Consider the following 17,801-nt stretch of genomic DNA (forward strand, 5'->3'; position numbering starts at 1 on the left):
AACACCTTCGACAGAGAAGCACGCAACAGCTCTACTTTTGTCTAAAGATAGCCCCTGAGGACACTAGAGCAGATGAAGCAACTGGCCCAGGATCACGGCAGGCTCTCAAGCAAGACATCCCGTGTGCCATGGCAACGCCCAACCCACCCCAGCAGTTCCCCAAACGCTGGTGGCTCTGGTGTCCCCAATGCACAGAGACCTGCGCCGTACCACAGAAGCTGCTTCCAGCTCCAAATCAGGCTGCAAGCACGCAAGCAGGGAGAATCGTCTCCCTTCTTCCCCAGGGAAAGGCAAATTGCCAAACATTTTCTTTTTAAATTATTACTTGCACCACTCTGAAGCGGCTCGCAAACCATCAGCGATACACCCACCCCGCGTGGGGCCCCCTGCAGCAGATCAAACTTTCTACAGCTGCCAGGAGAAAGTCTGCTGCAGAAATGGGGGAGACATCAGAAAATTATCAGGTTCTGCTTCACTTTGGACTTCAAGGTAGTGAAAGGAGTGGGCACAAAAAAAGAAAGAGAGAAGGAAAAAGCTAGGGAAAACAGGGAAAATAAACCGCTGAGGCTTGGTTCTGGTTTCCTCCTTCAGCTTCACACACCGTAAGATAAACAGGGAAACACGAGCAGAAACATTCCCCACTTTCGAGCAGCCTCTGCTGTCAGGGCTTGGAGACTGGCTGTCATGACAGCCACAGCACAGCGGCAGCAAGCTCCCGCACAAGAAAACTGCCCCGGGAAACATGATACAGGCAAAACCTCACTACTAGGAGTGTTTGCCACTGTCAGCGCCCCTCATTTCTTGGGGACCATAAGAAAAACCCCTTCCCTGCACCGCTCCTCCTGCCTCCTTGCAACCCAGCCCACGGACAGGCGACACTACAACACCACAGTCAATGGAGCAAGCGGATCTGCATGCAGGTGACGTCCTGCGAAGCGCAGGCGACCGCAGCGGCAGAGACGTGCGATCCCCGAACAATGGCAACACTGACTTCCCTAGGCAAAGGCACCAACTGCACACGGCAGGCTGCGGGGTTACGCCGCCAAGACAAATGCGACAAGAAGGATAAAACAAATCAGAACTAAAGTTAGGTGATGTCAAAAAAAGAAATCTGTTCTGCAGCAAGAGGACCCAACCACAAATCCAAATGACATAACCCCAGATGGATTTCAGCTGATCACTCAGATGGAAAGCTCAGCCCACTTCCCACCAACACGTCCCCTGTCGAGAGCCCCAAGGAAAGCAACCCGCACAACCCCCTTGCCAGAGTCAACTGAAGAGGGGTTGGTTGGGGTTTTGGTTTTTTTTCTTAAACCCCTTCCTGCTACTGCAGGGAAAACAGTCTCAAAGACAGACAGGCAGAAGGCTTTCAAAACACTGGATCACATCCCCAGCTAGTGCGAACTGGTACAGCTTCCATCAAGTCCACAGAGGGGGGAAGGTTTTCCAGTCTACTTTTAAGTATTTCATACCCAGCGAAGCTTGAACTTTGGATCAAAACACGTGGGCTTAGGGATCAAATGCAGACTTTCCCAAAACCATTTCAACCCTCTGCCAAATTAATTTCAGATTGAAACAAGTCCATGTTTTTCTTTTCAGAATCAAACCCACCTGTTGGAAAGCACATCCGCATGTACCGAGTGGCACATCCACAGACTGCGGGGATGCACTCTCTACCTCTTTACACAATACGTGGCCCATTGTTAGAAAACAAACAAACAAACAATTTTCACTAGTTGCCTAATTGCTTGCAAAAAAAAGCAGAGAAGCCACAACTGCAAATTCCCACAAAGCATTTGAAGTTTTCTTGTTGAAGTGCATTTGAAAAACAACATCCGCTCCACCACCTCGCTTTTTTTCTTTTTTTTTTTTTTTTAAATCATTGTTCTCCATTACAAGCCTCAGGATCCACTTTCCTGTTTGCTCCAACACGCAGGAGATGCAGCTCCCACCCCAGCTTACCCGTTCATCTGCTGGTGGGGTCACAGACCACCATCCATCTAGAAAAACCCACATGGACCGATGACAATGGGCCATTCACATGGACCATTATTCATTTCTACACACAGCCACCGTAACGCTGCACCTATATCAAATGATAACCTACCCCTTACGGGAGCTCACAATGTTCCGAAAAAAAGAAATAAAAGAAAACAACCCTGTAGCCGCCCACCACACTGTATTCTCCCCTCAAAGGCTATTTTTAAAGCTATAAAGACTAAACATCCTTTGTGCTGTTATTATGTTCTGCCAAACCTGAATGCATCATAAAGAGGAATAAAAATGTACAATGACATAGGGATGTCTCCTCCACCGCAATCCCCCGTTTAGGAGGCTCTTTTAAACAAGAGCAACTCCAGAGCACGCACACGACTCACGTTTCTCGGTGCAGCTCCGCCAGCCTACTGCTTCCAACCCCTTCTCGGGGATGAGGACAAAAGCTGTTGCGGGTCTGTGCACGCATAGGGAACAAACCACGCACCCCAAGGTCTGCAGCTCCAACGACCCTCGATGCAAACTTCAATGGCAAACACAGAAAGTCGGCCGGCTCGACAAGCATACGTGTACCCACACACGGAGCTGTTTGCGTAACCGTTGCAAAACGGAGGGCGCGAGGAGCATGGCTATTCCTGGGTCACTTCCTTGACCAACAGGACATCTGCCCACCAACGCATCCTGCCCTGGCGAGAGCAGGGCGAGGGGAGACGAGGGTCCCCACCATAGCCCTGCCAGACACTTGGGCCTGCTCCGGGCCAGCCCCACGCTGGACAAGCGCTTCAGCCCCGGGCCAGCTCTGGCACAGCAGCCAGTTTCCAGAGGAAACTTGAGCACCGCCACTGAGGGCTGGCAAGACAGAGGCCCGGGGGTCGCTGCTGCTGGCCTGCTCCCCCCCCCCAGCCCTCTGAGGGGGGATCCCTGCGGGGGACACCCACTGTCACCCCCAAAAGGTGACCCCCAAAGGAGGCACTGTCCAGACACGGCCAGGAGCACGGCTGTCGCCTGACTCAGGGGGACAGAAAGCGGCCGGGGAAGAGAAGGGGATGGAGGGGGTGTGTGAAAAATGGCCACGGCAGGGACGACACGGCCACTGAGGGGGGAAAAGGGCGACTGGGGGGGAACGGTCATGAAGGGGGAGAGAGGGCTGCTACGGTGGGGGGGGGTGGGCGAGAAACGGCGGGGAAGAGGGTCCCGGCCAAGGAGCGCATCCCCGCGGGGAGCCGGCCGCTGCCCATGGCTGGGCTGGGCGCAGTGCAAGGGCAGGTGGCACCGCGGCCCCACGCGCGACCGCGACCCTCCGTGGGCTCCGGGGCACCGACCCCCACCACCACCCTCTCCTTCCTCACCCACCTTGCACGGCCAGGACTGCGAGGGCGGAGAAGCAGAGACAAAGCAGGTCCTCCAGCGCCATGTAAGCCCCGCCGGGCGCCGGGAGCAGGGGCCGCCGCGGCCGCATCTAAGAGGGGAGCGCGCTCTCCCGCCGCCCCACCGCCATCTTGTGCGAGCGCCCCAGCCCCACGCTGCCCGCCGGCGCCGCCGGGCCCCGCTGCCGGGGGCGGCCCTGGCCTGCCGCTGCTCCGCCTTTGTCAGCGGGTTCGCCGCCGATCCGAGGGGGGCTCCTCCCGCCCTCCTCGACAGCGGCGGGACCAACAGGTTGCTGCCAGCCCGCGGCGGGGGGAGCGGCCCCGTTCCCTGAGGGGGGGGGGGGGGGAAGCGGGGCCGGGCTGCCGCGGCAGGTGCGGACCTCGTCCGCCGGGCCGGCAGCTCCCCAGGCCAGCAAACAGGGGGTTATAAACATTTTATGTGGGTTTTTTATTAATTTTTTCCCCCTTCTCATTAGGGTTTTGGTTTTTTCCCCTTTTTGCCTCAGGTGAGTGTGGAGAACACCGCGCTGCCACCAGCCGTCGTCTTCCCCCTGACGGTGCTCCAGGGGGGACACCTCTGCCAGCCCTTGTGTCCCGTCAGGGCTGCCGGAGCCCTCTGCGGCGCCCACCCTCGGCTGCCCGCCGCTTTCCGCTGACAGACGGACAGGCACAAGGCACCCAGCGGCTCGCACCGCCACAGCCGGGGGCTGATGGCCACCCACCCGCAGGCCTTGCTCTCGGCGGGTGCAGGCCCGTGTCCGTGGGGAGGAGGTGAGGCTGCCGCCCCAGCTGTGCTGCAAGGCAAACACACACCAGTGACCATATCACCCTCAGCTTGCAGTCCCACTGGGGCTCGTTTCGAAGCACAGCTCCTTCAGGTATATATCGTTCATTGGGCTTTTCAGGCATTGAAGTCTAGCCTATGCTTCTCAGCTGTCTTTAAAAATAAAGCAAATAAAATACAAGGTGCAGCCTGTCCACACTCCATCGCTGCGGAGAGAGGCAGGACCCATCCGCCAGCTGAGCCAAGCAGTGGAAATGAGGCAGGGAGGTGAATGGTGCTGAAAGATGGAGACCAAGGCTGCTGCCTCCCCAGCTTGGCTGGGTCCCAGACACAAAGTCATGCTACATGGCTGCACGTAAAGCCACAGGTGCAGGTTTCGTCCTGAGGACAAATGACACCGAGACCTTCCTTCGGCCGCTGGTGCCACGCAGAAGGGCAGGTGCATCTGGAGCGGGTAGGATGGGGTCTGCTTTGGCCTCCAAAAGGAGAAGAGCCTGTGTGGCACATGGGGATGTTTTATCGCAGCAGTGTGGAATACACAGAGGGCTCCAGCTATGCAGAATATGAAAAAAGAAACCTTTTTAATCCAGACCCTCCTATTTATTAGCTTGTATAATGAACTATAAAAACCTAAATGAAACCAGAAAGGCTGCGTGGTGGGAAGCAGGTTTCCCATGTGTATGAGTTGGCACTATCAGCACAGAAAAGCCCTGGGAGCCAGCAGCCCCCTGCTCTGGACAGACATGCAGCGAGGCTTTGCCCAGCATCAGGGGCAATGAGGCCACAGCAAACCCACCGACCCTGTATCCGCTTACCTCCCTGCGGAAAGAAAAGGGGATAGCAATAGCCATGCTTCCTTCTGCACTACTCCAGCATGGAGCTAAAGCTTAACACCCTCCACAAAACCTCCTTTCTCTGTGGGCCTTTCCCACCTGCTCATTTCTGCGTGAGGTGGTTTTAAAGGTGCTGTCAAATTGCTGTAAGGAGGCTGTAGAGGAATGTCTCCTCATTGTGTCTGCCAGTGGTTTCTTTCCGACACACCCCTGCTCTTTCTTCATCAAATCCCAGACATTTCTCCCTCCCTTTAAGCAAGGAAACCTTTACCTAAAAGTGAAGCAAATCTGGCATGATATAAATAATGAAAACTGCTAGTGGTCTGCAAAATACTGCCTGCTCTGGCTAATGGCACTGGCCTGTGTTAAGGCATTGACCCAGCTCCCTGCCAGCATGTCAGGGTTAGAAGCAGGTACTGGCTTCAAAAGCCCCAGGTCTAATTCTTGTCTTTGCTCTCTGCCTGATACTACAGTGTAACTCAATTCCTCCGTGGCACCTCTCTGTCTTCCCATGTGTCAGTGGAAACAGCATTAAAGCAGCATTTTAATAAACCTCAGCTTGCAACAGATACATTCTGTGAATATCTGTCCCTGGGGAAAAGAAAAAAAAAAAGAAAGAAAAAGATTTAGCAAACAGCCCTCGAACTGTGAAAGCATGGGTAACATGACCCAGAGCACCAGCTCTTTCACACTGATGACACACGTACTCTGTGAGAGTAACACCAAGTCCCCGCCATCCACCTCTCCCACCCGCGTCGGCACACGCAAACTGAGCTCGCCGCAGCTGGTGTTCCCGCAGGGTGACTCCTTTACAGCTGAAGCCAACGCTGGCCGACATGTGTGTTCACAGGAGCCGGTCCTGGGGCTGCAGGGAGGCGTTCCTGGTGTCACACACACCTCCCGGGTAGGCATTAGTTGTTGCAGCCGCCCGCAGGGATACCCTGTGCTGCACGAAATGACTTCTTGCAGCCTTTACGGAGGAAGGAGAGCCTGGAGACAGAGCCACTTTGTAGATTTGGGAAGGATGGGATAACTCCCTGGCTGTAAGTCCCCAAAGAACAAAGTGACAGCAGACCTGTGCCAACAGAAGGGACATTCCTTCCCCAGATAATGGCATTTCTGCCCCGATACTTACAGCAAGCAAAAGCCCCCATTTATGTGCTGCAGACTCCCCTATGTTCCCATCGCTGGCGGTGAGGGGTTTCTTTCTACCTTTCAATAGCTGCAAACCTCTGATACTTTGAGCTGAGAAAGTGTGAATGGCAAAGAGCAGCAGCAGCAAGTGGCAGGTGTTTGTAGTTCAGCTTTTGTTCCCCCTTCGGGAGACGTTATTTCTGTGCTCAAAAAAAAAAATCTTTGGTGAGTCAGGTATATGGACAGTATATCATACACATCTCTTGGTTTGTACAAGATCCCAGCAATGAAGAGCTCATTAGGGAAATCCAGCAAAAGCCGCTATAAATTTATCTAGCTCAGCAGGAGCTTTTCCTATGCCTGTAGCCAAGGGGGGATCCATGCTTTTGAAAAGTTGGTGTAGATGCAGGAGGGCTCACAGCACAACAGCACGTGTCACAGAGGTATCTGAACCAGAATTTCTCCAGACTCTGAATCCAAACCCACGCTGAGTGGCCCATGTCTGCTTCCAGCTGGCAGCTGTAGGACTCGGACTACCGGGATCCGGTTGTGCAAGACATTAAACAAACGCAGGTAAAGAACAACGCCTGCTCCCATAGAAGACCCCCTAAAAGAAAAGAAACCCGAAGAACAGGGAAAAGCTGTTTCAGAGAAAAAGAAGTGAGGAAAAGGAAGATTGATGTCACACTGTGTATTTTTATTAAATAGGCAGTGCAGTGTTGTCCCAGTTCGAGGTTCAGTCTGAATCCTAGCGCTGAAAATGCTACCTGGCTGCCTCCCGTGGGCAGGGGTTCAGAGCGTCGAGAAGCTGTGGTCCAGGGTCAGAGCAGTTAAAGCTAATGCAAGAAATGGAAGTTAATTCAGTGTTAAAGGAGATCGCAATTTAAAGCAGAATAGCTATTTTAAAAATCATAATAAGGATGTTCCTATTCCAGGCGAAACTGCTTTATATTCTCTCAGTTTAATTCACTCCGCACTGAAGAGGACAGTTTAAATTTGGAGTAGCCACTTTCTTTGCAGACAGTGTGCTCCCCCCAGACCACTGATCAGGAACGGCAGCTCAGACACAAATCCCCACGCTGCCAAACCCTATAGCTCTGGAGTCAGAGCACATCGAAGCTTTTGTGGATGAACTTGTTCATCTTTCTTCTTTTCTTCTCAGTGAAAGCATCCCCCCGGGGGTTAGTGCCCTCCAGTTTGGCAGGTATGAAGTGCTGCCTACAGCTATCCGCCCCTATCTTGCAGGGGGTCAGTACCTGAGACGTGTTTGGGACCATGCTTAGGTTCTTTCTCTCTCAAGCAGGATTAAACTTCCCAGTCTTGCTCTGGTTTCTGACCATCCCTGACTCCCGACAGGTCTGCAACGCTGAGGTTGACGTTTTGTGATGGTTTTAAGCTGCTCTAATTACCAGAAGAGTTGGCTGCTCTTTCCTTTGTGACGGCATTAGTGCTTGAATGAGTCCGGAGCTGGACAGCAGAAAGGATGGTGCAGAAAACTTAATTGGCAACAACAATAACAACAAAATGAGTCCCCTGCTCCAGCTCCCTGTGCAGTCACCCAGGAGTTAGCGCCAGCACAAGAAAAGCAATGGGAATATACAGACAGAGGCACGAGGAAGCTTTCAACGGCAGCACAAAGCTGGATCAGCTCAAACTCATTGCAAAACTGCAACCTCGGTCTTCCCAGAAAAGGAGTCTCTCAGGGACCTTTACCACCAGGACTCGCTTTGTTGCCAGACTTCTGGTCTGGCAGCAACTTCAGCACTAGAGGGAACGTTGACTTCCAGACGAGAAAAGTGACGGTAGCCTCCTGTTCTGTATGTGCGAGCAATGCCAAACAGGAGCAGCTGGTTGCACATAATAACATGCATTGTGTAAGTGAGCAACACAATAAGCAATTTGCTCAACAACCCAGGGACATCAGGACAATTCTGTATAACAGAGAAGAAAGAAAAGAGGAAAAAAACATGTGATGACCAAACCCTAAGGGAGCCTCAGTATACTACACATTCATTTCATTACGCTTGCTCTTATGAATATTTATTACGCAGCCTATCTCATCATTCTTCCAGGAATGGGTGTTGTGTTATTGTTATACCCAGGGAAGGCTTTCCCTCGTCCTCTGGTCCTGCTGCAGGCAGTCGGCAGTTGCCAAAGACAGATAGGGAGCAAGAGTGTGACATTAACTATGGAAAGTGCTACTTAAAATGGGGCTCAGGGGCAGATATTGGCAGGTGCATTGTTAGGAGAAAAACAAATGGAAGAGGAAAAGACAGCAAGTAATGAGATTCGGAAGCTTGGATTTAAAATATGTTCACGGCCCAAGGGATTTCTGCAAAGAAGGGCACTGGCCCTACAGCCAGAGCCATGAGCGAGCGGAGGTTCTCACACCCTGCAGAAACTGCATGGATCCAAGGCGGGGAGTTTTGATTTAGATGAGTGCCAGGCTCTGAAACAACAGTGAAGCTGAGGTGTATTCCGAATATCAACATCACCTGTCTGTCTACATGGGGAAAGTTATCGCATTAAAGTAACATTAAAAAATTCTAGCATTTATAAAGCTTTGCATATAAAACTTGGAGGGGTTTTTTTGTCTCTTCGATTTGTATTCCTACCTGGACGTCCCCTGTGCCCTGTTCCTTGCTCTTACTAGGACTTGTCACCCAAGCGAGGCTTTGCAAAATCAAATGCTAACTTGCCTTACTCAGAGACACATCATCCGATTCATTATTCGAGTGACATGGGTTTGGGCTACTGACGGTCTGATTTAGAAAAACATGCGGAGACAATCCAGGCTGGGCAGATTTTAGATGAAATGAATCTGTTTCATTTAAGTTAGTCTCCCTTGCTGTCACGTGAGTCTTTTTTGTGCATATTTGTTAATCAGCTTGTTCACCGTCAGCTATAATCAAATAAAGACCCACTAGAAACATCCTGATGTGTTATAAAGCAGTTGCATAAGAACATCACTGTCTTGTAAACATGCATGACTATGAAAAATAATATTTGCTCATAAACAACATCTGTGGACTTCTCCCTACAGCAGTTACCAAGTACCAATAAAAGTTTTGATCCCTAAATAGTCTAAATTTTATACGGTGCTACGGTACCTACTAACTAAGGTTGGTTTTAGGCATAAAGAACACATGTAACATCAAGGAATACTGCACAGTCGGGACTGCCTTCAGAAACACCCGTCAGGCTCCTTTGTAGTGGGAAATGTGTTCATGTGCCAAAAACAAGGATCTGTTCTGAAGTTTTATTAGATCTACAGAGCTGGTTGTAAAATGCCATGCTAGAAGCGAAACAGCCGAAGCAGGGAGGCTGCCTGGTGCACATCATCATGCCACCCTCTTGTGGCTAACCCCAGAAAATAGAAAAATATAGCGATGTGTGCCCAAGGACGTGGCGTAAAAGCCACCAGGTTATTTTTGGAGTGCCGTGCTCCAGGATGATGAGCATGCTGCCTGGGCAAGCGGTAAGGTCCACCTCTAACTTAGTGTCAGTTGAAGCTGGCTTCGGAGCAAAAAGCAAGGTTGGAATAAAACCATTCCTGCACTTTGGAAACTTTGGGATCTGGATCTGATCTGAGGATGGGATTTCATCTCAGTCCAACACGCTGAAGGTCTGCAGATGTTTGGCGTGGACAGATGTTTGACTTCCATGTCTCTGGCTATTCTCTACTCAGAAACTGGGACCATATACCTGCCTCTTGAGATAGTTTTAGCTATAAAATGCTGTCCTTTGCTAATATTTCACAAGACAGAGAGAACCTGATGCTTTTATGCATTCCTGTTCCTGCACTGAGAACCCCTCTTGCCCTTTACCTTCACAGATGGGCACCAGGAAGGTGACTGGGCAGCTCTGACACCCCCGTCTACATAAAGAGTTTTAATGCTGGTACTCAGAAATGGCCAGTTTGCACCAAAAAAGCAGGTGCCGGCCTTCACAGCATCCCCAGTGCCCTCGTTGTATAATGCAGGCTATTCCCATCCGTCAGACAGTTCTGCAAACCTAAATAGATGATGTATTTATTTATGGATTACTGACCACAAGAAAGAGAAGCTTTGCACTATTGTCAACCTTACAGCATTCGGTCTGCTATAAATAATGCATCATTGTTCGGTGTTGGTTTATGGTTTAAGTTCCAATGAGCATCGCGGACCAGCAGACTCAGCAAAGATGAAGGCAGCACGGGGTATTAGTAAGAGAAATAGTACCATCTGACGAAGAGTATTAGAAAAACAAAGCAAAAACCATAATGTTCACAGAGTTATTTTAATGTCAACTTCTGCAGCCAAAGACCTGCTTTTACTTCTAATTGAGAATCACACAAATCTATGATTATCCTCTGATTTTCACTCTGCTTTCTGCCAATTCTGAGCTAATTCGATTTCAGATAAACACTAATTAACACAAGAGGTCACCGCCGTGGCCAGCAGGCACCATTGCAACGTGGCATTCAAACACACCGAGAGATCAAAAGAGCCTCCGCTGCTTCCTTTGAACTACCCAATTAAAATTTTCACAAATAAAGCTATTGTTTTACATCTGCTTCATCCGGGGGGAGGGGGGAGAGAGGGCAGAGAGCTAAGAGATCATTGCCTCTAATTGGGCTGGTTTCCCTCTCTTCTTACAGGTTTCCTCCATATGGGTTCTGGGGTTTTTTTTCTCCCCGTACAAGTGGAAGAAAAGGATGTCCAGACCATTTGCGATGCAGCTATTACACTGCACGGCTACAGCAGGCTGAAAGCAAAGCCGTGGGGAATCTGATTTCCCTCTCGTGAGCAAAAAGGGCATCAATGCCTTTCTTGGAAAGTTTGATTGATAGCCCTTAAGAAGGACTCGTAAAATGTGTCTCTCTCTGGCCATTTAGGCAATTCCCTTTTGAAGATGAAGGAGAATATTAGATTAATCCAACTGCTATAATAGCATTATCTCCTGCTTTTAAAGAAAACATATTTTATGGCGGCCGTACTCTAACGGAAACAACCTGCGGCTGCACAAGCCCTGGGCTGGTGCTTTGCTGCTAAACGTGCCGTGGTCTCCGTGGAAGGAGTTTTCATCCGGCTTCTGGGGAACTGGTGTAAATATCAGACTTGTGCCACCGTCCCACGTGGACTGCTTGTGGGCAACAGAGAAACCAAGGCTGGGACGGACCACGGGGTCTGAATTCCACTCTTATCCATTGGGGACCTCACTTAAACTCAGGATTAAGGCAAATTAGCAGGAGCGTAGGGAGAAGGCTGCCCGGCAGCTGTCTGGGCTGTACAGACAGGGAACATCAATCTTCAGAGCTGTCAGCCCAGACCATTCTGGAAAAAAAATAGATAGAAACACCGGTTGAGTATCTGGTGTTATTCGCCTGGTAAAGGTTTAGGAACCCTCAACGCCAGGAAGCGAGAACACCCTGCAACGTGTATCCCACAGGAGGGTGCATCCAGCCCTCCGTACAGGTAAGCCACAATAAAATCCCAACTACCACGACTCAGCACCCAGAAACATCACCAGAGGAGAAATACTCGTTGGGAAGGGAAATATCTCGGATGGGGCACATCGACTTACCTCCGCATCAGCCTGGTCCTCCTGGTCTGCTCGTTGCCGGTGTCCTGGGGAACGAGGCAGGGACGTAGTCCCTTGGGCAAGGAAGAACCGATTAACGAGTTATTCGCTCCTGGAAAGAAATGTTCTCTCCCCTCAGCAGCACTGAAGGGAAAAGAAATATCAAGACAGTGACCGCAAAGGAGATCAGGCTGTGGCTTCTGCTCACTAAAGGCTTAAACTCACCTTCTGGCGAATTCATTTTTTGGTGCCAACGGATGAAAGAGGATCAGGACTCCCCAAAACCAGAGCGGTTGCTGTGAGTTTGTGAAGTTCAGCTCCTCGCCTGGCCCTGAAGCTGTGATGAGCTTTGCCTGGCTGCCGGGTCTCGGGGCAGAGCCAGAGAGCGGCTGTACCGCGCCTGCTTTTTGCACGGAGCCCCTGCAAGCGGCCGGGCTTTCCAATGTTTGAAAGATGCTTGGCTTTGCAGGTCTAGCTTCCCGCCTTGCACGTTGTGCTGGTTTTTTGGGTTGCATCTTCTGCAGCTCCACTCTTGTACCTCGATACACCAGCTGAGCCGATCTGACCCTCCGATGGAGAAGCTGCGTTCCCTTAAAATACTCCTTTTCCCTGTGAATTGCTCCTGGATGCTGCAAACAGTACATTGCTTGTCCCAGGATTTAATCAGATTAATTAAGCTGCACTTGTATTAATTTAAATTACAAGTATCTGAGGGCTCAGCCAAATCAAGTGATTTATGGGCCATATCAATCTAATTAATACCACCAACTCTTAAAATAAAAACCTAATAAATGAGTTTATTGTACAGATGTAAGATCGACTTATTAGCTTTGGGTCTCTAGTGGCACGGCTGATTTGATGGAAGTTTTATATCCTTGTTGGGAAAAGGTCTTTTGGGTTTTTTTTCTCTTCCCACTTGCTATATTTTAAACAGTATCTTCTACAGGGCAAGGGGAGGGAGAAACAACACAAGCTCAGTTATCAAAATACTAGCCAAGCCAAGAGGTCCCCAAAGTCTTGCTGTACACAAATTGTGTGGGTTTTATAACGGCAAGTGCCCACAGGAGAATAGTTTATCTGGCTCCTTGCAGGCAGAACCTGCCCTGCTCTGCGTGCTTACTGTTAAGCAGTCTGAAACAGAAGTTAGCCAGGGGATGGGAATGGAAAAGGAATAAGAAGAGAATTAAAAGCTTCTCAGAAGCAAATCTGCGGCAAAGCGTGCCGTTTGCAGGAAGGAGCTGGGCTGGTTTGTGCTGCTCAGCAAGGTGACTTTGTTGGCCGGCGATGGGTGTCATCTGCAGCAGCTGGAAAGCCAACGTGCCCTAAAATGTCACTTGTGCAGGGACAACGTAAAGATGCAAAAGCTTCCCTTTGTCACCGCGGTGAGGGACTTCAAACTTTATCGTGGGGGGAAAAAAAAAAAAGAAAAGAAAGTGTTTTTCTGCAGAGAAGCCAAATGCCACGATGAAGCTAATTCCACGGAGCGCAGGAGACCTCGCTAACCCGCAGCCCAGGCGAAACGAAATGCGGAGGGAGAACCACGCTGGCCCCTGCCGTCCCCCGTCCCCCCAGCCTGCCGGCTGCTCTCCCCATCGCCGCCCTTGGCAGCTCAGCTCTGTGTTGACTGGCTTTTCAGCGAGATGCTTTTGCTTCAGTCCTGGAGTTCACGCTTGATTTCCCGAGCTGTAAGATTGTTTCCCTCGTTTTGCAAATCCCCCTTGGAGCAAACAGCCGCGCGTTGGAAAAAGGAGCAGGCTCCATCTCTTTACCCTCTGCTTACAAAATAAGTTCTTCAAATGCGTTTGTCCTATTGTGTTCAGGATAACGACCTTCTCCAGCAAAGGGAAGGAATCGGAAGGGCTTTCTAGAGGAGACAATGGGGCGGTTTATGGAATAATTACATAAAGGCAACACCATCCCGTGTGTCTGTTGCCGTGATTTATTATAGTTACACAGAAAATTGGCTGATCGGACCATAAAAGGAGGCTGCAGGCAAACCTGAACCCCTTTGCTTTCCTGTTCGCCACTCCACACACACAAAAGCCAACAAATTAACTCAGCGACATTTGTAACACGCTTGGAGAAACGAGCCGTCTTTGCTATTTAAAAGGAGGTGCCAGAGCAAAGAGGTACACGGGAAACCTCCGCAAACTCGCCGGAGCCTTTGCTGACGTACCTCGGGGCCTGGGGCACTTCACTCCATTCCACCCAGCCTCGGGTGGATCACTCCAAGGATTTTTTGCAGTAACCCCTTCCTCCCCTCTGTGGCTGTTACACTTTCCACGCGCCCCCGCTATTCCACGCCCTCCTTCCGTTCACTGCCCCCAATTAGCATTTTGCTAATTCGTCTACATCCAGCTGCATTTTCCATTTACCAGCTCAGTTGGCTAAAACATCCTGATTCCTTTTGTATCAGATCAGGTGGCTTCTGCTGCTTTCGACACACCGCTCTCATTTAATCCTTTATATTTACGTTAAAAAAGAAAAGCATTTAGCGACCAAAGGCACTGTTAGCCGAAGGAGGGGGGGACTCTGGTTAGGAGGGGACCAGAGAGGAGGAAACCTAAACTTCCAACTCCACGGGGGACAGGATTTGAGCATTTTCCTTCCTCTTCGAAGGACTGTAGGTCATCCAGGGCTGGGAATTCATTCCTTCCAGAGATGTTTCATCACGGGAAAAACTTCCCCACGGTTTCTTTGTGCAACTGGGGTTCGACAGCTCTGCCAGCTCTATGCCACCACATCTCTTTTGGCAGCCCCCTGCTCGTACCAGAACAGCCTCTCTGGTCCAACAGCGTGTCATCGCCCTCGCATCTTCCTTCTTCCAAACCCTCACCAGCAGCTTGTAAAACTTCATCCCTTTGGTCTGTGGGCAACCAGTGGTGCATCCCACCCACGCAGCCCCGGAGCAGCCTCCATTCAAAGGACGGGGCACAGAGAGACACGACGGCGTGGGAAGCAAGGGGCTACCACGGAACTTGGGAAAGAGGGTCAATCCTTAACTCTACTGCACCTCACCATGAAGCCGGACCAGTCTGAAGGTCCCCGTGTCCTTCGGCTGCCCGCTGGCCAAGGGCAGCGGAGGCACGACCGTTCGCAGGGTGAAGTCCCTCGGGTTTGTGCGGGTCACATATCCCAGCGGTACCTGGAACAGGCAGGCTAAAAATAAGCTGGAAGGCGAAACAGCAACAGCGTATGGAAAAAACCCAAGCCGCGGGATGATTTACAGATGAGCAAACTCCCTGCGAAGCCCGGCGGGGAGGGTTATACCTTGCACTTGCCAAAATGCAAACTCCTCTCCAATAATTCCTGCTCGCCAGTTGTTAACCTGCTGCTAATCTTGCTGCAAGCAATATTAGTTGTTGCTTCAGGCTGTGGGTTGAAGATCACCAGCTTCTGCTAACGAAAAGAGTAGAAGGAACATTTCTTTTACCTAAAACAGGAGAACCCATCTTTATCCTTCCTGTCAGAGGAAAGGTTCTCGTAGCCGCTATGTGCAGAAGAGCAGGCAGACCTCAGTGACCATAATTTGTAACAATACGGCAGAATTACTTGTTTTATTTAAAAATGCATGAGCTGGAAGAGGAAAGAATTTGAGGTACAAATAGATATTATTAAAAATAATTATATCCAGGAAGAGCGGGGATGGGTTTTATCACAGCTGTGGTTCCAGGCAGTATTTCTGCATGTGGACAGGGTCATTACAGCAGGTCTCTTGTAAAGCGATGTCTGCTGAATTGTGCGGCCAGTTATCGCAGAGAAATTTTCGAATGAAAGCCTGAGCTAATCTAGGAACAGTGTTAAAAGGTGTAAAATGGCTGAATGGCACGGAAATGTTTAAATCTGTCCTTCGCTAAATGTTAATGGAGAAACTCTGCGTAATACGACCAACCTCCTGCAGAAGAATTAGGTCTGGGCAACAAAGGGATGAGAAATGAAAACTAGTTTTGTGTAAAGATAAAAATTAACTTTTACCTCAGTGCCGCTTCAAGCTGCATTGCAAATGGTTGGGTTTCCTTCTTGGACAACAAAAAAAGACAAAACATCTTAATTGAGTATAAGGTCATAGTCCGGCTGCAAAGAAAACTAAACCTCGGTGTAAATACAATGATGAAATTGGGATCATCAAAACAATAATAATGAAAATCATGGCTGAAAGCAAAGACAGCCCAAGGGACCGATGCTCTCACAGCGACACAGCACGGGTTTCGGGAGCAAGTCATCCCCCTGGGATGTTTTACACCCTGGTTTTTAGGGGCTGCAGTGATCTCAGGTGCGTTTGCACATGCACGTGGGCGTGAAGCTGCTCCAGCCAGAACAGAAGAGACAACCCAGGATGGAAAGGACACGGGGCTGGGACCCTTCCGGAGACGATGCCCTGCTGGGACGGAACGGCTCCGGGAATGGCTTTATTGCCCAGGACCAGCAGCGGGGCCGGTGCTGCCTTTCCCAGTCCTGCCTGATGCAATACCCAGCCGGAGCCCGCGGACAGCTGCGGCACGGGAGTGGAAATTCCTGCCGACCCAGAGAGCGCACAGCGGGGAAGAGCATAATCTCCGTGATTTACAGGCTGCGGCTCTAGTTTAAAATACATTAGACTCCAACTATTTAATTACTGGGCACTACCAAATCACAGAGACAGAGGAGTCAGTCACGTCTGCTAATGCCAACATTTATCATCCTATTTATCTACTCCAGCTTCTGAGACCCATATCGAATCACTTTCCTGTATTAGCTAATAACGTATGAGTTTATTCCTTGTACCTCTGGGCGGCCCTCAATGGATATTATAGCGCTGCTGGCAGCACACATCCACCTAGGGATAGATAAACTGGTTTAGAGCATATAAAGAATTGTAATCATCAGCCAAAATTCAAATCCAAATCAAAGTCTTCTTCTCCGCTGCCTCCTGTCCCCAGCTACTAATTCTCACCGGAGAGTAAACGCAAATAGTGCTCAGGCTCTCTGTCCGGCTGAAAGGCTGCAAACCTCCTGATATTTCTGAGAAATCTTTAAATATCCACATTTTATGGTTGCAGAAGAGCGCAGAAAAATGAAGCGGCTGTCTGAGAGCTGGGGAGCGGGACGGGGTGCTCGCTGGGCAGCAGTTCGCATCCCTCCAGCAACGTGTCCCCATCCTGCTCGTCCCTGCAGGGAGGGCAAAAATTAACGGGTACCGGCATTGAGACAGCGCCGGCTCTCACAGGAGCGGTAGATTCTAAACCAGCCGCAAAAGAAATTCAGTAGGTGAAGCAAATCTGTCCACGGAAACATATTGGGGACGTGGCGGGGAAACGTTGAGTGAGAAACTGCCGGGCGATGGGCAAAGCTGCTCCGTGCGCTCAGCCTGTTCCCAGTAACGTCCCAATAAACCCAGCACGACCCTCCTCTGCCTGCTTTCCCCAGTGGAAATGATACGCCTTTCATTTTGCTCGCTTCTGCCGCTTTCCATAAGGAAAACAAGTTTTAATCGCTCTATTTGGAAACGTTCAAGACGTCTCATTTTCAGAAGAAATACTCGGCAGCCTCTCGGCTTTGCACGAGCGTTTGTCCTCAAGCTGGGCATTAAGAAGGAAAAAAGAGGCTTTCCCTCCTCCCGGAGAATCGCAAAAGACCCCAATAAAGCAAATATCCTTTTATTCCATGGCAGGTTTTTTTGCTGGTGCTTTTTATTTCCATCACTGTGATGATTATCTCATTATTGCTTATATAGTACAGCCCACCATAAAAAAAATAAAAAATATATATATATATAAAAAATCTGGTGGTTTATTATTAGCCCCTATCATCCTCTATCTAATTCTATTTCCCAAGCTGCTGATCCTGCCTTTGAGACTGGTAACACTTAGAAAACCCGAATACCCTGAGCTCTGACGGAGTGGTCGTTACTGAAAAGGCAGCTCGGTAACGAACGGAGCATTGCAGGGAAATTATCTCTGGATCTTCGCAAAGTCCTCTGGAAGAGTTCAGACACGAAGCTGTCTTAATTGATAGCATGGCCACTTAGGGGAGCAGTATCCATAGAAACTCGGGGGCCTTGACAAGATGACAAACAACGCTGCGAGAGCCTAATAATAGCGGAAATAACGAGGTGTGGCCAAAAAAAAAACCCAACGACAACAAGCG

The 17,801-nt window shown here is 50.0% G+C and overlaps 2 protein-coding genes across 7 annotated transcripts in view; both read right to left on the reverse strand.

Annotated features, from left to right (window-relative positions):
* IGDCC4 (immunoglobulin superfamily DCC subclass member 4) overlaps nt 1-3,563 on the reverse strand; it is a 100,444-nt gene extending 96,881 nt beyond the window's left edge. For all 5 annotated transcript variants that reach the window (XM_054837221.1, XM_054837219.1, XM_054837217.1 and 2 more), the window contains exon 1: nt 3,349-3,563. In XM_054837221.1, the coding sequence (XP_054693196.1) occupies nt 3,349-3,454 (106 nt within the window). In that variant the 5' untranslated portion in view covers nt 3,455-3,563. The remainder of the gene's footprint in view (nt 1-3,348) is intronic.
* Nucleotides 3,564-7,985: 4,422 nt separating this feature from the next.
* Nucleotides 7,986-13,141, reverse strand: LOC129210669 (uncharacterized). Of its 2 annotated transcripts, none has more exons than XM_054836662.1 (3): nt 11,901-13,141; nt 11,679-11,819; nt 7,986-8,044 (listed from the first exon to the last, which is right to left on the reverse strand). In XM_054836662.1, the coding sequence occupies exons 1-3, from the start codon at nt 12,317-12,319 to the stop codon at nt 8,017-8,019; spliced, it is 588 nt and encodes a 195-aa protein (XP_054692637.1). In that variant the 5' UTR covers nt 12,320-13,141; the 3' UTR covers nt 7,986-8,016. The 2 variants fall into 2 exon arrangements, with proteins under 2 accessions (XP_054692637.1, XP_054692636.1); XM_054836661.1 differs by lacking the exon at nt 7,986-8,044 and adding an exon at nt 10,417-11,428.
* Nucleotides 13,142-17,801: the final 4,660 nt, after the last annotated feature.

This window comes from Grus americana, chromosome 10, assembly GCF_028858705.1.
Source record: "Grus americana isolate bGruAme1 chromosome 10, bGruAme1.mat, whole genome shotgun sequence".
Lineage (NCBI taxonomy): Eukaryota > Metazoa > Chordata > Aves > Gruiformes > Gruidae > Grus > Grus americana.